General features: G+C 43.4%; 1 protein-coding gene across 1 annotated transcript; it reads right to left on the minus strand.

The window, feature by feature from the left end:
* On the minus strand, positions 10605–14347 carry LOC8078657 (WD repeat-containing protein 76). The gene is made up of 4 exons (XM_021455654.1): positions 13543–14347; positions 12476–12879; positions 11203–11301; positions 10605–11111 (listed from the first exon to the last, which is right to left on the minus strand). The coding sequence occupies exons 1-4, from the start codon at positions 14206–14208 to the stop codon at positions 10880–10882; spliced, it is 1401 nt and encodes a 466-aa protein (XP_021311329.1). The 5' UTR covers positions 14209–14347; the 3' UTR covers positions 10605–10879.

The following is a 20559-nucleotide window of genomic DNA, read 5'->3' on the forward strand; positions in this document are numbered from 1 at the left end:
TTTCATGCTAATTGAAGACGTCAAGTTTCACTGGTCGAAGAAGTTCAAGACGGCGTGTTACTTCACAATACATGGTGCTCGGGGACTAGCTGTGGGGGTATAAACCCCTATACCCTTACGGCTAGACTTGGGCCAGGAGGCTTGGCCCATTACGAGACAAGTTCGAGGCTTGATTCGACAGCTTGGAGTTTCGTGCAAGGAAACAAGGCGTGGAGATCAAGCAGGATTCTAGTCGGTTAGAATAGAAATTGATATCGAACTATCTATGGCAATTGTAACCGACTAGGATTAGTTTCCAGATCTGTAACCCTGCCCTCCGGACTATATAAGGAGAGGCAAGGGACCCCCCTAGGACATCATTATTCTCTCAACACAAATCAATACAATAAGACGCAGGACGTAGGTATTACGCCAACTCGGCGGCCGAACCTGGATAAAAAGCTTGCCCGTGTCTTGCGTCACCATCGAGTTCGTGGTTTGCGCACCGTCTACCGATAAACTACTACCGTGGGTATACCCCAAGGTAGACTGCCGACCAGCTTTCGTCGACACTATATCATGCATTGTAGCCAATGCAGCCCAACAAAAATGCTTGCCACACTGAAGGAGAGGACACTATACAGACTATACTGAACCAGGATGGATCCACTGAAAATGACATGGACCCTGCAGGTGTGTCTTTGTGATCCTAGAACAATGTAAATCTTCCCATACCCAACATAAAACATTATTGTACTGAAGGAAATCATTTGTAGATGATCTATTTGATGAGAAGGAGTGGATTAGGGGACCTAATATTGGGAGAAAGCTAGATAAGATGACTCGCTCGAGGAAAGGCAAACTTCCTTTGGTTATTGAACCAGGGAAGAAAAGGCCAAGTTCGGTGATGACTGTTGCTAAGTTTGCAACTGAATGTAACATTGCAGTGAGAAATGGTGTGCCCATATTTCTGCACTGGAAGGAATATAAGAAAATAAGTTCAAGACCTACCATCATGGATTACATAAACAATGTTTGTGTGAGTATTTAAACTTGCCTCTTTACACTGTTTATACCTTCAACGATATTTGACTCACTGCCAACTGGTTCTTGCCAAACATTGTCATGTACTTAAGTGTTCAATTCATTGTTGGAAATGTGTAGTGCTGTGCCTCAACGACTAATTAGTGTATTAACATAAAACAGATTAAAAGATTATGAAAAATAGTGATATACAATTACCATCAAATTTTCTTAACAACATCATGTATATATGCGAAGGTTGATATTGTATAGGGAGAGCAAATGATTTTATCCAAATATGTTACACATTTGACCATTTGGAACGGAGAGAGTAGGAATCAAGTGGAGACCAGCCAGTCAACTTTTTGACCAATTTATAGTTGATTTACGATATTGTGACTTGTCTAGTTATCTGAGCTGGAAGTTTATATATTTACAGATGTCTATGTATAGCAAGTTAACGAAAGTACGGAAGTGTTGAATAAAAGAAGCTTACAGATTATGGAGGATCTGCTATTCACCACTGGACTAAAACACCACAAAACCAACCATTACGCTGCTTTCTGGACATCTATTCTATTTCTTTCTTTATGTTGTGTTGCACAACCATTAGCATTTTGACCCCCTTGTTACCGAGAAGAGGATGCCTACTAACTCCTTGTTACTGTTTTTTTAGGATTAGAGATTTTCAACCATTAAATTGTCTATTGAATATTAACTATTGATAATGTTGTTAAATGTAGTCCAAGTTTGACACGGAGAAAAATTCAATTCATGTGCAAAAGCATGTGTGGCTATGCTGAAGAAAGTTGTTCATCGGCGGCGCTATAAGCTAAAAAGACATATTTTGATGCTTTTCCACTACATCAGGTGCCCAAGAAATCTCCTATATCATTTATGAGTGATGACCAATGGGATGCACTTGTCGAATACTGGAAAAATGAGAAAAAAATGGTAAGTTCATGCCACTGAGCAAAATCTGATGTTGATCTCATATATGCCTAACTTTACAACTTTGTTGGTGCAGCTGACTTGTGAGAAAAACAAAGACAATAGAAGAAAAGTGCAGTTTCACCAGACAACTGGTTCTCGCAGCTATGAAATGGAGCTTATCAAATTGGTGAGTACAATTAACTGGAACTTGGCTAAGTCTTACTACTTGATTGGTCTGTACAACAGACTTGATTGGTTGTAAACAAACTGCTTAAAATTTGTCTAGCTGTTGCATTCCATGTCAATTAGTTTACTTTTCTACTTGTTACCTATGTTACAAATGGAATGATCTTGCTGTTGCATCCCATGTAATTAACTGGAACTTGACTAAGTCTTACTACTTGATTGGTCTGTACAGCAGACTTGATTGCTTGTAAACAAGCTGCTTAAATCTTGTTGTTTTCAATTCATTGTCAGGCAAACAAGTATCAAAATGAACCACCAAATGCACAGGATATATTTAAATACTTGCACTACAGCAAAAAGAAAGGGTTCACTCCTGCAGTTCAATTTGCCATTGTAAGTAAAGTCAAAATTAGTGCACAATGAAATGATACATTAGGTCCATATATGTTGTGATCATTTATCTATGTATTCCATCCATTGCTAGGTTGAAATAGAGGACAAGATAAATGCTTCGGTAGATGATGGGGAACCAAAGGATGTGGATGATGTTGTCTCAGAGGTTCTCGTTTAGAAGACTAAGAAGAATATTTTTTTGGTAAATGTGGGGCTGAAAACATCATCTGCTAGTGAGGATAATGCAAGTAAGTGTGAGTTACAAGCTGAACTAGTGGTGGAGAAACAAACCTCAAATGATCTTAGGGAGATTGTGAAGACCCAGCAACTGCAGATGGATGACATGATGAAGAAGTTTCAGGATGCTGAAACAGCAAGGGCTAAACAGGAGGAGGAGTTTAAGAAAAAGCAAGCTGAGACAGACATACTGATCAAGGGTCTGTTGTCTATGATTCCACCAAGGTAAACTTGTGTGTGGCGTACCGGCTACAGCACTCTCACTTGAGTTTGAATGTATGGGTTGGTCTGTTATGCAAGGCCCGGCTTGTGTGGTGCCTGAGCTTTTGTGAACTGGTATGAACTTGTGCAATGTTGGCCTCTGTAGTGATTGATTTTGTAGCAAGTAGTGTTGTAGCTACTTGAGTTTTAATGCTTTTGTTTGAACTTATGCCATTTGGTGTGGCTATCTTTAAATGTAAGTGATGTGTGATGATCTGAGATGTATATTTCTTTGTATCTGTGAGCTGGGACGTCTCTCTCTATATATAATATATATGTGTGTCGTGCTACATTTCAATATATGTGTGATGTTATTTGTGACCATTCGTTCGGTCACTCTGTGACCATCAATGACTATCTGTGATGATTTGTTTGGGTTAATTTAAATTTGAATTTGAATATTTTTTTGCAAAAATTTAAATTTAAATTTGAATTTAATGTTTATGGCAAAAATTTGAATTTAAATAATGGGCCAATATGTTGCAAGTGGTTAGCCCAATAGTATGGGCCTATTAGAAAAAATCAGCCAACATGGGCCTAATGGACAAACATTATGAAGAACAACTGGGCCTTCTCCATATTGGGCTGGTTGTATGCCTGGTGCTAGCATGGGCCTTCTTCATATTGGGCTGGTTGTATGCTTAGTGCTGACGTGGCGATGTAGCTGCCATGTCAGATCCATCATCATCGAATGATGTGGCAAATGCTGACGTGGAACAAATTCATGACGTTTGAGTTCATCACTATTGGCTTTGGCTATTGTTGATAACCTTGTATTCAATGACGATATAAAATGGCAATCGGTGACGGATTTTAGTAGGTCCAGCAAATGTATGACGTGAGATACGTGATGGATTTTTTGATCATCATGGTAAGTTAATCATGACGTGTTTTTGACTATTTATGACCAAAACGATCGTAATGTAAAGCACCATTTCTTGTAGTGTATGTGGGCAAGTTGGACTTGCAGTGGTGGCAACAGCAATAGAGGATCCTGAGTGTGTTGTGGTAGCTTAGGCGTGCTTTTGGAGGCTAGGCATATGTGTCTGTCATGTGCCATGGTAGAGGCAATAGATCCAATTTGTAGGTCTCCTTTGTTGTCTTTTCCTATTTGCTTCACTATTTTGGATCTTGCTTGAACATGAGGTATACAAGAAACATTGCAGCACTTCAGATCCGGTTAGGCCAATAATATGATGATGAAAAGAACTAGGAGGTGGCATTGGTTGGTTTTCTGCCAGCATGTGTCACTTGTAGATCTATTTAGGCAAACAAACAGACCCTTCATAGATCTATGATGAAGCCATTCGTTACAGATGGAATCGTGTTTGTCATAGATATGTAATTAGTTCAATGACAAAGCCCAATTCATCATAGATTTAAAGGAGTTCATCACAAGTGAGTCATGCCTATGATCTGTGATGAAATCCTACACTCTTCTATGATGGTTTTTGTGATGATGCTTATTTTCATCATGGAATTGGAGGGTTGTAGGTTCATCATGGCTTATCTATGACAAAATAGAAGTTTTCATCATATAAAGTTGTCATTAGCAAATTCATCATAGAAGTAAAAATTTCTACTAATATGAACATTAGGGAAGTAAGAAAGGAGCCTCAAACTGGGATCACAAAGATTCTCTAGAACTTGTCATCACAAGGAGCAACCCAAGGTCAAAATGGAAAAGGACACCTGGACGGACCCTTCGCAATCACCATCTAGAGGACTTAGCCACTTCAGCACCCAAGACAGAGACCACCAAATGACCCATCATTACATTCAGATCATCTAATGAACCTATAGCAATAATAGAATTGAGGGCTGAGATATTTTGCTACCAAATGGGTAGGACCCATATGTCAGCTTGGAGTGAGAGAAGATATTTCCTAGCGGAGTCTTCTCTCCCTCATCCATTCATTTGCAACTCTCTCTCTCTACAGCCAAGAGCAAGAGAAACCCTAGAGCTAGGAGGAGGAGGGATTAGATGGGAGATTGGAGAAGAATGGAAGGATCACATGCAACCAATGGTTCTACTAAGTGTGAGTAAGTTTAGCAATCTCTTGTGTAGCTTAAGAATCTCTAAGATTGATCCTTATTTCATTTTTGATGCATGGCAAACCACCACCCATGCTATGGAAGCTCTTATCTCTCAAAGCTAAGGATCTTCATCTCAATCACAAGGTTTATCCCCTATCTTTGAGCCTTGATTCGATTCTAACACCCATATCCATACTTAGTGAAACTAGTTTAGCTTCCAGCCATAGTGAGCCTAGTAAGCCACCCAAGCCACCCTAGGAACATTGGAAACATGCAAGAGACATAGCTCCACAAATCTAAGCTTGAACCTTGAGATCACCTAAGAGCATAGGTTTTGTCACCTAAATGATGGAGTGTGTGTCTCCTCAATGGAGTGTCCATTAGGACCCTGAGAACCACTAAGCCTAAAATAGAGTCGACTAAGATTTTCAGAGAGTCCATGTCATCATGCCAAGAGTTCGATGACCCACACAAAACCCCACGGACATAGCCAAAAGCACTTTATCGCACCACAAAGCACCCACCACCCATGACGGAACATTGTTGAATTATGGAGAGCAGCCATATAGCAATCTAAGAGCACCCAGTTACTATCAGAGTATCCATTAGTGGACTAGACCATCTGATGGGAGCAAGGAGCCTTGAGAGTACCCAGATCCTAGAACCCACAAGAGTCTCTGTTGTCATTACGAAGCATCTGCAAACCAGCATAGAGCCAGAGCGGCATCAACCCAACCCAGTATCTGGTATAGTGTAGTATTCTCATCAATATGATGGAATGTCCAACAATGTACATAGAGGGAGTAGGATCACCCAACCAGCTACCTAGGAGGCCAACCTAAGTACTAGCACCCTTCCATGTTACCTCGAGCGTCCTCAAAAACTTTTAGGCTTGGACGTCTTGTCTCATAAGGACCATGTTTGAGTTGTTGGTAGCGTGAAGTTGTCGGCAGGCAGGCACCCCACTATGTATGAACTCTCTTTTGGATACACATATGTTCGTTATGAGTGTTTGAATTGCATATATTTTGGTTAGTAAGCACCAAAGTTACACATATTAGAATAGCATGAACCTCAATAGAAGCCTCTCACCTAGTTAACAGGAAAAAATAGGGTGCTTAAGCTATTGCTTAGTGTAGGATAACGGTAGAAGTGTGAGGAGGGAACTCATACTTGAGAGAGTAGGATGTTGCACTTGGATAATTAACCACTAAAACCTATGAGGGTTCAACTTGATTATTCATCTAATCTGATGAAGGACATAGAACCCTGCATGACACTTATGATAACTTGGAAAACTTGCTCAGCGAGGGGTATGTCATTGTGAGATGGGATCTCAGGTGATGTAGCTCATGGAGCATTAAGGACCATGTATTGGGATACATGAGATCATATAGCCACCCATACATACCACGTGTCACAGATGGGGCGACAAGCCAAGTAACTAGTCAAGGTTGGTTTATCTATGAAACTAGCAAGGGGGTTGGCGTTGGTCAGGAAGTGTCGAGGACACTATTCGAGCAACTATTCAAACTTTTCATTGAATACCTATATTAGGGAACATTTGGAAGGTGTGAGGCAACCCTTACTCTAGCACAAGGGTATGGCGGCTCATCCCATCCTTCGGTGTGGATACAATGGTACACCTCTGTAGAGTTTTGAAAGCTTGGAGTCCTTTGGGACAGGACCCTTTGGTTATCTTTCTTTCTATACCCATGGTAGGTAAATGTGGAATGGTTAACATGATGATTACATAATACTTATCTTTACTATACATAGAGCATGACATTTCATACGTAACTGTATTTCACTATTTTTTTGCACTCTCACAAATACCTATTAATTCCTATATGCATCCATGAATTATACTATGTTGGGATTAAGTCCTATGAGTACAAAATGTACTCACAATGTGGCCGTTAAGTTGTTTTAAAAACTAACTCCATCGATGAGTACCGAAACAATTTTAGCATAAGAATTAGCATCTCACAAAGATTTTTCTAGGGTTTTCTCATATATCTCACCGCGTCACTAAGCGCAATGCATATGCAAGTGAGATTCATACTTAGTGGCACTAGATAACCATTGCACTTAAAGATTTCCCCTCTTTATAGTATTTTTATCTATAATAAATTTACTCACACCCTATATGGTGTCTTGAGTGGCAAAATAAAATGATCCTTTCAAATATACCTTTGACTTGAGCATATTTTGTTTTTCTCTTTCTTCTTTTCTAGGTTGTAGCATTTGATTTTAATCTTTTGGTGACCTCCATCACCATGACCATCATCTACCTCCATCACTTGGTGTGTACCAACCTATCTTTGCATTTCACTTATGACAAAGTTTAGTACACTTCCAAAACGAAACTAGGGCTTTCACTTCCAAAGGGTCCACGAGCCTAGAATGATAATTGAGTTCAACCCTCTCTTCTTCTCTTTAGGAATTCTATTGATTGCTTTCCGCCACCAAGTTACCAATGACCTCACCCTTCTTGTGGGAGTTCAGTCGTGCAGTCCCAAAGGCATGAGGATCCATGACCAGAATTCCCAAGCAAGAACACACGTAGTAAGCAAGTGTTGGATAGTCTCATCTTCCTGATCACACAAGGGGCAGCAACTCGGGTGAGGCAAACCACTCTTAGCTAATCTATCTACTGTCCAGCACCTATTCCAGATTGCTAACCATAGGAACAGCTTGCACTTTGGTGGCGCCTAACGTCGCCATGGCTCGAAGGAGATGGATCCACTGAAGAATGCTCGATAAGAAGATTTTGAAGAAAATTGGCGTGACCCATATAGTCTCCAAACATGGACATTGGCCTCCTGAGAGAGAATCACCTCATGTAGAATATTCCATAAATGAAAGATTTCAAAGACGACCACCATTGAGAGCCCCCCTCTGATATCGGCTGGCCAAACATGCTCCTGCAGGGCGTCAGCCCCTGTGCGTGGAGCTAAATCTTCTAAATAGCAGCCCATAAGCCACTTATTCTTCTAGAATAAAGTATTTCTACCATTCTTGACCTGAGATTCCAAAGCAATGTTGAAGAGAGCCACTGCATTTGGATGAATGTGCAAGCCATCAAGGCTAACCCATGATAGGTCGGGGTTTGTCTTCTTGAGCCATAACCAGCGGATTTGTATAGCCTAGCTCATAAACTCGAGGTTAAGTATCCCAAGACCTCCCAGGTCAAGGGGTCGCTGGACCTTTTCCCAAGCCACCAGACAAGCACCACCATTCACTTGCTCTCTTCCCTTCTAAACAAAAGCTCTTGTGTTATCTTATCAAGGGCACACAGAAACCATTTTGGCACCTTGATAGCTATCAAGACATAAACCAGGATAGCCAATAGAACAAATCTTACCCAGGTAATGCTTCCTGCCATGGTCATGAGTGCGGCTCGCCAACAATGGAGTTTATCGCTGATCTTTTCTATCCATCTAAGCAACTTTGCCTTTCCTATTTTTCTAGTTGAGACTGGAAGTCTCAAGTAAGTGCAAGGAAAGTCTGCTGTAGAGCATAGCAGTGTAGCGGTTACCATCTCCAATTATGCCGGCTCACATCGAATAGGTACAACACAACTTTTCTACAAATTTGTTTGTAGGCCTGATGCTTCATCAAACCTATCCAAGATGCTCATAGTGAGGTTCATTCAACTTCCTGTGGCTGATGAAGAGGACAACATCATTAGTATAAAGAGATATGCACTGATCCGGATTGCCTCGTGTTAGCAGTTTTAGCAACTCTAAATCTCTAGCCTTAGTGAATAAACTATTGAGCAACATTGGGGAGAGGAGGTCCCCTTGTCAGAGACCACACTGGTGTCTAATTTTCAAACCTGGTTCACCATTAAGAATTATCTAGGTGGAAGCTATACACAACAAGCTAGCAATTAGGTTACACCATACATGACTAAAACCCAAATGTGTGAGGACTTCCAATAGAAAGGCCCAAGACACTGAGTCAAATGCTTTAGAGATATCCAGCTTCTGAAAAAGGCTCGGGACTTGTCGGTGGTGAAGGAGGATTGTTTGTTAGACCAAAATGTAGTTATCATGAATACAATGTCCACGCACGAAGGCGCTTTGACTAGCAGACACCAAGCTACTAAAAGATGGTAATGCCAACACTGCTCTTTTTCATGAGAGGACAATTGCTCGCCTTTGGTCACCCATCCGTTTCCTGAAAGATGGTAATGCCAACACTGCTCTTTTTCATGGGCAGGCTGGATTCCGCAAGAGGAAAAATTTTGTGCCAAAGCTCATGCATGGTGATCAGGTTGTCACTAATCAAGAGGACAAGCAGGATATTATGTTTGAATATTTTGACGTTGCCCCGCACAAGCACTCTCGACCTCAATTTCTTCCACAGGGAAGGAACCGATGTATCGGCTTTGGATTTGCGAATTTGCAAGGAGGAAGTGTGGGATACAATAGGATCCTTGCTGGCATATAGAGCACCTGGCCCGGATGGATATACCGGTCGATTCTATAAACCATGCTGGCAGCTAATAAAGACACTTCATGGGTGCCATCACTGTGCCACAACAAGGGAATTCAAGGAATGCTCAACTCAGCATACCTCACTCTTATTCCAAAGAAGGCTGAGGCGCTGCATCGCAAGGATTTTCTCCCAAAGCCTCATTCATAGTTTTGCAAAACTAATAACAAAAATCTTGGCAAACTGTTTGGCTCCTCTACTGATAACAAAGTGGAAGGGACGCTTGCTGCAAATTCCATCTTTTATACCAAGTACCAAGGGGCAGTGATCCGAGATTTCAGAAGCTTGGCTTTGCAAGATACACACCAGAAAGAGAGCTTCCCAATCCACAGTCTGTAGGGACACTCCTAGCAATCAGCCATGCAGAGCTCTTCCTCTGGAGGGACCTGCTTGCCAAGGAGTTTAGCAAGTGCCCCCACATGGCCTCTAATCAGCGGCTTTCTGAAGAATTCTTCATACTTCTTTATCGCCTCCTCAGAAGGACGTTGATCATTGTCGGAGAAGCCAAGACTGCAGCACATCTGCGGCGCGGCGGCCTCGCGATCAAATTCAGGAGGAAGCTTGGCAATGCAGCGACTTCGGCGTGGAGTGTGGGTAGATACTGCAGCACGACGGCAATGACGCCTCCGAGGCTTGGGCGTGGGGAGGATCATCTGGAGATTCTTTGAAATGCCATCTAGGAACGCTCTTGTCGGAGCGTCGGGTTCTGGAGGTTGAGCATCCTGAATATCCTGAATCCTAGGGCGCCAAGAATACACTTTTCCAAAACGCCCATGAGCATTGCGTGCCAACGTCATAACACCATTATAACGCCCATGTCATCTAGTGGAACTGTGGAAGCCACGTTCTTGCACGACATTCCTAGTTTTAAATTTTTATCAGATCAAGTTGGTGGATTTGAATGCCAACTTGATTAGATGATTGATACGGTAACTTGCTAGTACCAAGCATATATCCAATGAAAATCGCCTGGTTGCTCAGAGACAATGTACTAAACTCGTTTTCGCTCAAGCTATCCAAACAACGTAATATGTAACCTCAAACCTAGCAAATTAACAACCTAAATAACACATATTTTTTCATAACAGTCCTGATCAAACATTGTTTTAGGAAAACCAATTTACAATTCTACTGATCCGAACAACCTCATGCATCACTACATCTTATGGTTCTGCAATGCAAACTATTATACATTTTGATAGCAAGATAATGCTAACAATCATTAGTACACAACTGCGAGATGAGGATCTCCACGGTGAGGAACTTGGGTAGGACACGGCCAGCAACAGGGCCGAGGACAGCCCAGTCAGTCGATGATCTTGCTGCTTCAGGCTCTCGTCCAGAGGAACACCTTACCACTAGAGCTTGCACCAGCCAGATGGCCAACTTTGCACGGGTGCAGCGTAAACCGGCATGGGATGGCTGTCATGTGTTCACTCTCAAGAAATGCCATGTATGAAGCCGAGAGGCTCTTCTGACTGCGATCAACTGAGATAACATCTATTGCTCTTTTCATGTTCCCAACAAATATATTACTATCATTCCAGCTCCAGATTGCCCTGCAAGAGTGGATTTAAGTTTCATCACTGAAAATAATGATGGGTTACTCACTAAAATAAAGAATGCGACAAGGTGTGGAAGTCATCATACTTGAATGTGGATAGCCATCTGCCTGTCCTGTTATCATGCTTAAGAATACATGAGTCATCAAAGTTATCCGTGTTGAAAATTCGGACAGTGTCATCAAGGCTGCAAATAGTAATAATAAGGTCATTCAATGTAACAATAAAAACTTGTGATTTGTGTCAATATAAATCTGCGAAAATTGCATGACAAGTTGAGGTGCTAACAGCACAGAAACTATGCTGGACCAGATTAACAGACAGGCATAAGAAAACATATGTGGCCCCTCGGTCTTTAGCAACTTCAACCACACTAATAGTTAATTGATGAGTGTTGCTTTTATGCATTCCAAAAGGTTAATAAAAGGCATAAACCTTAATAAAGCACGTTAAAGTTCTGATGTGGAACCACATATAATACCAATATCAATAGCATCTATAATCTATAATAATTTAAAAATGCTTGCTTGGCTGGGCCCCTACTTGTTAATGCTATAATATGAATTCTTGGACGTTTGGTTGCATTCCCCTTTCTATCAATGAAATATGTGCAATGCATGTTCTTGTTAATTTTGAGAAGAGCATTGATGTACTACTACTTTTATTTCAACTGATCGTAGAAGGGAAATATTTTACTAGCATCACTATGAGGGGGTCCTTCGAATAAACTGGAGAAGGGTTCTTGAGAGGAATAAAACAGAGGTTCGGCAAACAAAAAAAAGTTGTTCCTATTATTTAGTTCAAAGCAATAGATGTGCCATGTGCAGTCATTGAAGATACTAGGAATATACCTATAGTAGCTTAGCAAATGCACAGTGTCTATTGTCTATAACTGAAACGTACTACTCTTGCCGAGTACTCCTGCACCCAAGCTAGAGATCCCAGGATACATTATAGGATAAAAATCACAAAAAGAAGCTTAAAGCTCACAAATGTTAAGAAGATAAGGTCAGTGAGCTAAAAAACAAGCAGTGTATCAGCACCTGTGTTACACGGTCATGGAATGGGAGGAATGCGATATGGACTTGAGTGTTCAAGTCGAAAATTATGATTGGACATGGGAAATGCCACACAAATCTGACATGGATGACAGTCTAACTCATGCAGGTGTTTGACATGGCAAATCAGACTACATGTGTCGATAATATGTAGAATATGCATTTAGCAATGGTATACTGGCTCAATTAAGATATTGTTCATTGTTAAACCAAACATGTTGATCCTTTTTACAAAGGGACAGGAATGAATCATACTGTTGACAGCCAAAGTAGCACATATAAATGGTTAGAAAAAATGAGCACCTGGTTGTTGCAAGCATATTGCCACTGGGTGAGAAATAAGCTGACTGAACGGCTTTGTTGTATTCCAAAACTTTCAAGCTCTCAGGACCCTTCTTTTTCATCCTTCTCATGTCCCATATGCAAACTGTTCGATCTGTCGAGCTTGTGGCAAATATATATGGATTCTCTGGACGAAAATCTATTGAGTTGATTCTATGATCATGTAAACTCCATGTAGTTGGTACCTTACCCGTCCTTTCATCAAAAAGTTTTAATTCATTTCCCTCGGCAAAGTACAGAGAGCTGGGACTATTTGGTGCTTGACAAAGCGAGAAAATGGGATAGGCACACAAGTGGATCGTATTAAAGTTCTCTTTCTCAACATCCATGAAACAAATTTCACCATGATAACTAGAGCTGTAAATCTGCAAGCGCAATTTATCATAGATGGCAGAATCAGAAACCCCTAAAATAATAAAAATTACTATATAGCAAAACTGTAGTGTCCTATAAACATGTCAGCATCATTTGCCTAACCTATCATCTGTCTTGTGAGAAGCTACATATGGTGGCCAACACTCAAAATTAAACAAGCCACATATGGATTTTAGCACCAGCTTTACATCCATGTTGGACATTTTTTTGGAAAAAGGAGTTTTTACTTTAGATTACTTAATAATCCCTCTGTCAATGGTTATTAAATTTTCATGAGGCATATATCACTGGTACAATCTAAAAGGACATTCTTTCTTGCTTAACCCCCTTTCCTAGCTTTTCCTTGCCTTTCTCCCTCAGTCCACAAAGTAGAACATTGCTAGAGTGTATAGCCCCAGCATGCCCCCCTCCTCGTCAAAACTTGACGTGCCTTATTATATGATAAAACACCACTTATCCATCAGCTTAGCTATCTCAGGCAATCTAAGTTGCTGCACAATTTACTTACTCCCACAAGTACAAACTTGTATAGCCAAAGTACCAATTGTTCAAACAAATGCAGCAACGTTGGATCCACATAAACAGAAATAGAAATAACAAAATAGATAGTAATTTTAACATTATCCACAAGTGCCAAAAGAAGAAACAATCACCTTCTGCGGCGTGGCAGGGTGCATCACAATGCCCCCTACAGGCCCCCTGTGGGGAAAATACTCGAACACCCCGTCTACACCATCGCCATCCTCATCCTCCTCCACGAGACGATCTACATCCCAGAACCCAACATGCCCGTGCACGTTCCCGGCGACCACCACAGTCCGGTCGGACAGCGGCAGGATCCGCACCGACAATATCCGGCCCGGCACCACCTTCCTCACGTCCACGGGCCGGAGCACCAGCTCCCTACTGGCGTCGAACCCGTCAGCTGCGCAGATCCCGCTCTCGAGCGATGGCGAGGGCTCTGCAGCGGTGGCGTCTCGCAGGGCGGAGGCGAGGGAGGATGAGAACCGTGTGGTGCGGGGCTTCGTCGGGGACGGTGGCGTGGCCCGGGAGGTGTCAGCGCCGGCACAAGCGGAGGACTCGGCGGGGGGGATGCCGCGGGTGCGCAAGGAGCGGCGGAGGACGACGGGGCTGGCCGTTCTCGCGCGGGGCTGCTCCTTCTTGGGGCGCTTGGAGGATGAAGCGGTGGCGCTGAAGGAGGCAGAGAGCTCGGTGGCCTTGCGGCGGAGGGTGGCGAGGATGGCTTCGTTGCGGCGGATGTTCTCCTCGCGGCGGCGCTCATAGTCAGTAAGACCGGCCCCCGGCGGCAGCGACGCCATTTTGGTGGATGGAATATTCTGGAAGCGTTGGAGGCGGCGGTTGGGTCGTGGGGAGGGTTGAGGAATGCGGATTGAGGGCCGGGAGGTGGTTGGGTAAAAAAAGTTGTTTTGATGCGAGGCAGCGGACTGCGAGGGATGGCGGGAAGTTTTGCGACGGGGAGAGGTGAGTGGCGGGAAAGGGGCGCGCCCTAGGGCCCGAAAAAAGAGGAGCAGTTAGTTTAAAAAAAAACAAAGAGTTTTCAGAATCTTGCGGCACATACATGAAATATTAAATATAGACGAAAATAAAAACTAATTATACAGTTTGTCGGTAAATTACGAGAAAAATCTTTTGACCCTAGTTAATCTATGATTGGATAATATTTACCACAAATAAACGAAAATGCTACAGTGGCGGAAAACTTTTCATTTCGGAGACTAAACAAGGCCTGAAACCTCCAAACCAGAGCTCTACTTTAAATTTGAATGCTCCTTATTTTTATTGGTTCATTTTTTTTCTTTTACTTTAACAGCAGCAGCTCCGCATGCAAGGTTGAGGCGGAGGTGGGTGGCCGCGCTCGCCAGAGCTCAGTGGAGGTGGGCTGCTGCGCTCATCGGAGGGGATGTGGAGACAGAGGCGTGATGGAGGCGCTCGCCAGAGGGAGAGGTACAGTGGAGGCAGATGCGATGCGGCCGGCCGTGCTCATCCTCGCGGGAAGGCGGGTGGAGGCAGCTGCACTTGTCGGACGAGAGGTGGATGGCTACGCGTTGAAGAGGAGGGGAGGCGCTATGAGGGGAGAATCGTGGTGGTTTCGTAAGGACGAGCAAGATAGAGGGTGGGGCTGAGCCAACAGAAATAAGCCCTACAGGGTGGATTTAGGTACCCACACAAATTTCAAGGCCCTAGTAGAGGCTTTACTAGAGCTTCGTTTTTGTGTGAGCCCCACGACCCCAAGTTTAGCTAGGGGGCTCAAATAGGGGCCCTGCTAGAGTTGTTCTAAGGGCACTCGTAGTAGTGGATTGACTCCTCCAAGAGAGAAGACAATGTAGGCAAAAAACTAAATCTTCAAGAAGTCGACTCATACTTCTCCAATGGTGCATGATTGACATCTAACTCATCTCTTTCTTATTGAGATTTGTATAGTCAATGCACATACGCCACTCAGTCATATTCTTTTTCTGTGTTAGGACTGGATTAGCCAACCAACTCGGATGGAGAAGTTCCCTAATGAACCCGGCTGCCATCAGCTTTGCAATTTCCTCTTTATTGTTGCCTTCTTGTTTTGTGAAAAATGTCATAATCATGGATTCACAGGTTTAGAGCCTTCATTGACATCAATTCTGGTCGGCTACCAAGCGAAGATATCTTTGTTGTCCCAAAGAAAGTTGGTGAGCGTGAGGTCCTATTTTTCATAGAGGTAGGCACTAATGGTCGTCGTTTTTGAAGGATCACTAGTACCTAGGTCAATCTGTTTAACATCAACTTCTTTAGGTGGTGCTAGGATGTTGGGCCCTCCAAATCTTCTAGGTTCATTTTTGCAGCGACGATAGTGATTTCACCTTTTCCACTGGCCGCCTGAATTTTGGGCCTTGTTTAGTTCCAAAAAAAATTGCAAAATAGGAATAGTAGCACTTTTGTTTGTATTTGACAAATATTGTCCAATCATAAACTAACTAGGCTCAAAAGATTCGTCTCGTCAATGCTGATCAAACTGTGCAATTAGTTTTTATTTTCGTCTATATTTAATACTCCATGCATGCGTCTAAAGATTGATGTGACGGGGAATCTGAAAAATTTTGCAAAATTTTTTGGGAACTAAACAAGGCCTTGGCTACAATTTGGACGGCTTGTACATCACAGTCTCAGGCTCTTCTTAGGTCACCTCAGAGAGAAAGAACACCATGAGGCCCTGAGATCTTGATCAAGAGACATGGGTAGCGAGGTATCACCATGAACTTGACTATTGTAGGTCATCCATGGATAGCATGGTATGATGACTCAAAATCTACTACTTGAAACTTGATGAACTCGGTGCGGTAGTTCGTATGTCTTAGTGGCATAGCTGCTTCATCGGGTACTATTCCATAGGAAGGAACGCTTGTTGGTGTGATCATCTTTGAGAACTCGAGTCCCATCTTCCTCACTATATCGAAAAATATGATGCTGAGTCTAGCCCCTCCATCGATTAAGACTTTGGTGATAGTCATGCCAGCAATAGTTGGGTCTAGGATGAGTGGATAGAGCCTAGCATTTTCTACACTTGGCCACTGGTCTTCTCTTGAAAATTGAATTAGGTATTACGACCAATTGAGGTACCTGATAGTAGTGAAAGGTCCTTGTTTGGTTTTGGTAATTGAGTGACAACTTAGGTGGACTAATAGTGTTTATGTGAGATACACAGGAGATTAGTCCACAGGTGATGATGTGATGATGGAGGAGCTCATTGCACATGAGACATGACATGGAGTCATGTGACCAAGGTGGAGAAGATCAAGATGAGGCTTGGCTTGATGGACCGGTTGCAAGAGTGAAGGGCAAGTCAGAGGCTTTGAAGCGAGGGACCGCGTGTGACGGTGAAGCATGAGCAAGACTTGGCGCCGATGGACCGAGGCAACGGTGAAGAGCAAGTGAGGTCAAGATCGATGAACCAATACGGTCACGTGATGATATGAAGTGGATCATATCATTTGGTGATTGGTTGGTGCATGTGTTGCATCAACATTGGAGGAGATGGAATGGAATGCGCAAGGCAAAGGTATAACCTAGGGTATTTCCATTTCACCGGTCATAGGTGTGTAGAGAAGTTTATGACCGGATTTAGGATAGATGGCCGTACTATCAAGAGGGGCAAACTTGTTTGCATATCGGTCATCTAGTGCCACTTAAGCGATCTAACTTTGCATACGTGTTAGGATCGAGTGGCGTGGCAAGTTTGAGAGGCTAACTCCTTTGGGAAAATGTTTGTGAAAATGCTAACACTCGTGCACTTGTTGGTACACACTTTGTGGTGTTGGCACACCTTAAGGAGGTAGAAAGTTTCCTTTGTGCCGGTGGAAAGTTTCTTGTGCACTAGTGGAAAGTTTCCTGTATGCCGGTGGAAAGTTTCTTGTTTACCGGTGGAAAATTTCTTGTGCGCTAGTAGAAAGTTTCTTGTACACCGGTGGAAAGTTTTTTGTTTGCCAGTGGAAAGTTTTCTGTGAGACAGTAGAAAGTTTCTGACTGAAAACTCACACCGGACGTTCTGTCCTGAGGCACCGGACGCTGCCTCGGAGCGTCCGGTGCGCTCTCGGTTGCTAGCTTAGGTGAGGGCTGTGCACCGGACGATCAGCACCGGACGCTGGCTGAACGCTGTTCGTGTGTCCGGTGTCCGTGAGCTTTTACGGTGTTCTCTAGGTAAGAGTCCGGTGCCGACCTGGTGCGTCCGGTGGTAGCGTCTGGTGATCCTGCGTTTTGACAAACTCTCTGCGTATGCGTCCGGTGCGCACAGGACGCGTCCGGTGTGAAGCAGCAGAGCGTCCGGTGGTACTGTTCCACACGCGCGTGCGTGTGCTAGCCGTTGGCAGCAACGGTCGAGTTCAAATGGCTAGTGACACGTGACTGTTTCTGGAGCACCGGACGCACTGTTCAAGCGTCCGGTGGCTCCTGCAGTGAGTCCGGTGCCCCCGGTTTTTGCCCAGTGAAGGGGCAACGACTAGTTTAGCCCTTGGTGCTATAAATAGAAGTGGTGCCCGGCCTTGGCTGGGGCTGAGCACTCTTGGAACTTAGTGTCCATGCTTGGGGAGTGCTAGGAAGGCCTCTAACTCACTTGTGCTTGCAAGAGTGCGAATCAATAGCGAGTGAGTGATTCTAGTGCGTTGCATTGAGAGATTGCATCGAGTGGCACTAGGTGTTCGTGTTGCAAGCCGGTGGTGCTTGTTACTCTTGGAGGTTGCCACCTCCTAGACGGCTTGGTGGCTTGTGACTCCGTCGAAGCACGCAAGGAGATTGTGCGGTGCTCCGGAGAAGAGATTGTGAGGGGTACGGTGCTCACCCCGCGGGGATCGCGAAGAGCAACTCTAGTTGAGCGAGACGTGAAGAGCGACAAGTGGTCCAGCCGGGTCAAGTGCTAGAGCTTGTGGTAAGCACTCTACGTGGGAGAGTGTGACTTGCGGGTCAGCACTAGCAAGAGGACCGGCGGCAACCTTGGAGCTTGTCTCAACGGGGACGTAGCTTGGTGGCAACCAAGTGAACCTCGGGAGAAAATCATCGTGTCAACATTGTTCTTCCCGTTGGTTTGCAAGTCCCTAACACAAGCTTGTTCTTACATTCATACTTGTGCTTGTGTAGTTGCTCTTGTAATTAGTTAGCTTGTGTAGCTTGCTAGTTACCTTCTTGCTTGTGTAGCTAGAAGTAGTTCCCCTTGCGTGGCTAATTTGGTTTGTGTAACCTTGTTAGTCACATTACTTAGTTTGTGTAGCTAAGTAAGTTGCACTCTCTAATTTGGCATTAGTTGCCTTGTTTTTGAGCTTGCTAGTGAGCTTAGGCTTTGTGCGCTTTGCCTCACTAGTTTGTCTAGGAGCTCCCTCCGTTTGCAAAGTACTAGTTGCATAGGTTTGTGTGACCTTGCTCCTAGAATTGTTTAGGTGAGCTCTTGCTAAGGTAGCACCTTGCTTGCTTGTTTAGGATCTTTTCAAGGTGCTAGAGAAATTAGATAGAGGGGTGTAGTCTTGGCTAGACCGATAGTTTTAATTCCGCATTTGTTTCGGTTAGCCGACGCAATAAGTTTTAGAAAGGACTATTCACCTCCCCTCTAGTCCGCCATCTCAACCCTTCAAAGTGGTCCGACCGGGTCAAGTGCTAGAGCTTGTGGTAAGCACTCCACGTGGGAGAGTGTGACTTGCGGGTCACCACTAGCAAGAGGACCGGCGGCAACCTTGGAGCTTGTCTCAACAGAGACGTAGCTTGGTGGCAACCAAGTGAACCTCGGGAGAAAATCATCGTGTCAACTTTGTTCTTCCCGTTAGTTCTCAAGTCCCTAACACAAGCTTGTATTTACATTCATATATTTGTGCTTGTGTAGTTGCTCTTGTAATTAGTTAGCTTGTGTAGCTTGCTAGTTACCTTCTTGCTTGTGTAGCTAGAAGTAGTTCCCTTGCGTGACTAATTTGGTTTGTGTAACCTTGTTAGTCACATTGCTTAGTTTGTGTAGCTAAGTAATTTGCGCTCTCTAATTTGGCATTAGTTGCCTTGTTATTGAGCTTGCTAGTGAGCTTAGGCTTTGTGCGCTTTGCCTCACTAGTTGTGTTGGAGCTCCCCCGGTTTGCAAAGTACTAGTTGCATAGGTTTGTGTGACCTTGCTCCTAGAATTGATTAGGTGAGCTCTTGCTAAGGTAGCACCTTGTTTGCTTGTTTAGGATCTTTTACAAGGTGCTAGAGAACTTAGATAGAGGGTGTAGTCCTGGCTAGACCGATAGTTTTAATTCCACATTTGTTTCGGTTAGCCGACGCAATAATTTTTAGAAAGGACTATTCACCCCCCCTCTAGTCCGCCATCTCGACCCTTCAAGTGGTATCGGAGCTAGGTCTCTCATTTGTGGTCTTCACCGACCTGAGAGGATGGCGTCTTGTGGGATAGATGATTGTGAGACACATATTTTTGATGGTACAAACTTTGGACTTTGGAAAAATCACATGCTTGATCATTTTCGTGCAAAGGGACCTAAATTTTGGTGGATTGTCACTAATGGTCTCACACACAACTTGGACCATAAGAATCTCACCAAAGCTCAAAAGGTTCTCTTTGAACTTGATTGTGAAGCTTATTGTTATCTAATGAAATCTTTGAGCTTTGAGTTGTTTGATAGGATAAACTCCAAAGGAACCATATATGAAATGTGGGAGTCTATCAAACACACCTTTGGTGATTCCTCCACATGGGATGATGGCAAGTTCAAAAAGGAGGAACCAAAGGTGGAGATACATGAGGATGTTGAGCATGACCACAACAAGGTGGTTGTGGAGGATTGCTCCACCTCATGGTCAAGTGAAGATGAAGATGATGGCTATGAGAGTGATGCTTCTACAAGCTCATCCACTTCATCACATTCCTCCATGTCTCACGGCGACGGCAAGGTATCTATTGGAGGTGTGATTGTTGATTGTGATGATCCAAATTTTGAGCTTGTATGTAGACTCACCAAAGCTTTAAGAAATGAGATGGCTAAAACAAGTAAATTGAAAAATGAAAACTCATTTCTAAAGACCACATGTGAACAACAAAAGCATCTACTTTATGTTACTACTTGTTCACATGAGGAGCTAAAATTGGTTCATGAGGAACTTTGTGTTACTCATGATAACTTGGTAAAAGATCATGCTTTTCTCACTAAGAA

This window comes from Sorghum bicolor, chromosome 3 (genome assembly GCF_000003195.3).
Source record: "Sorghum bicolor cultivar BTx623 chromosome 3, Sorghum_bicolor_NCBIv3, whole genome shotgun sequence".
Classification (NCBI taxonomy): domain Eukaryota; kingdom Viridiplantae; phylum Streptophyta; class Magnoliopsida; order Poales; family Poaceae; genus Sorghum; species Sorghum bicolor.

Coding starts and splice junctions, on each gene's coding strand:
- LOC8078657 (XM_021455654.1), bottom strand. CDS start 14,208: ATGGCGTCGCTGCCGCCGGGGGCCGGTCTTACTGACTATGAGCGCCGC. Junction 12,880..13,542: donor ACCCTGCCACGCCGCAGAAG/GTGATTGTTTCT, acceptor TTGCGCTTGCAG/ATTTACAGCTCTAGTTATCA. Junction 11,302..12,475: donor AATATGCTTGCAACAACCAG/GTGCTCATTTTT, acceptor TACTATTTGCAG/CCTTGATGACACTGTCCGAA.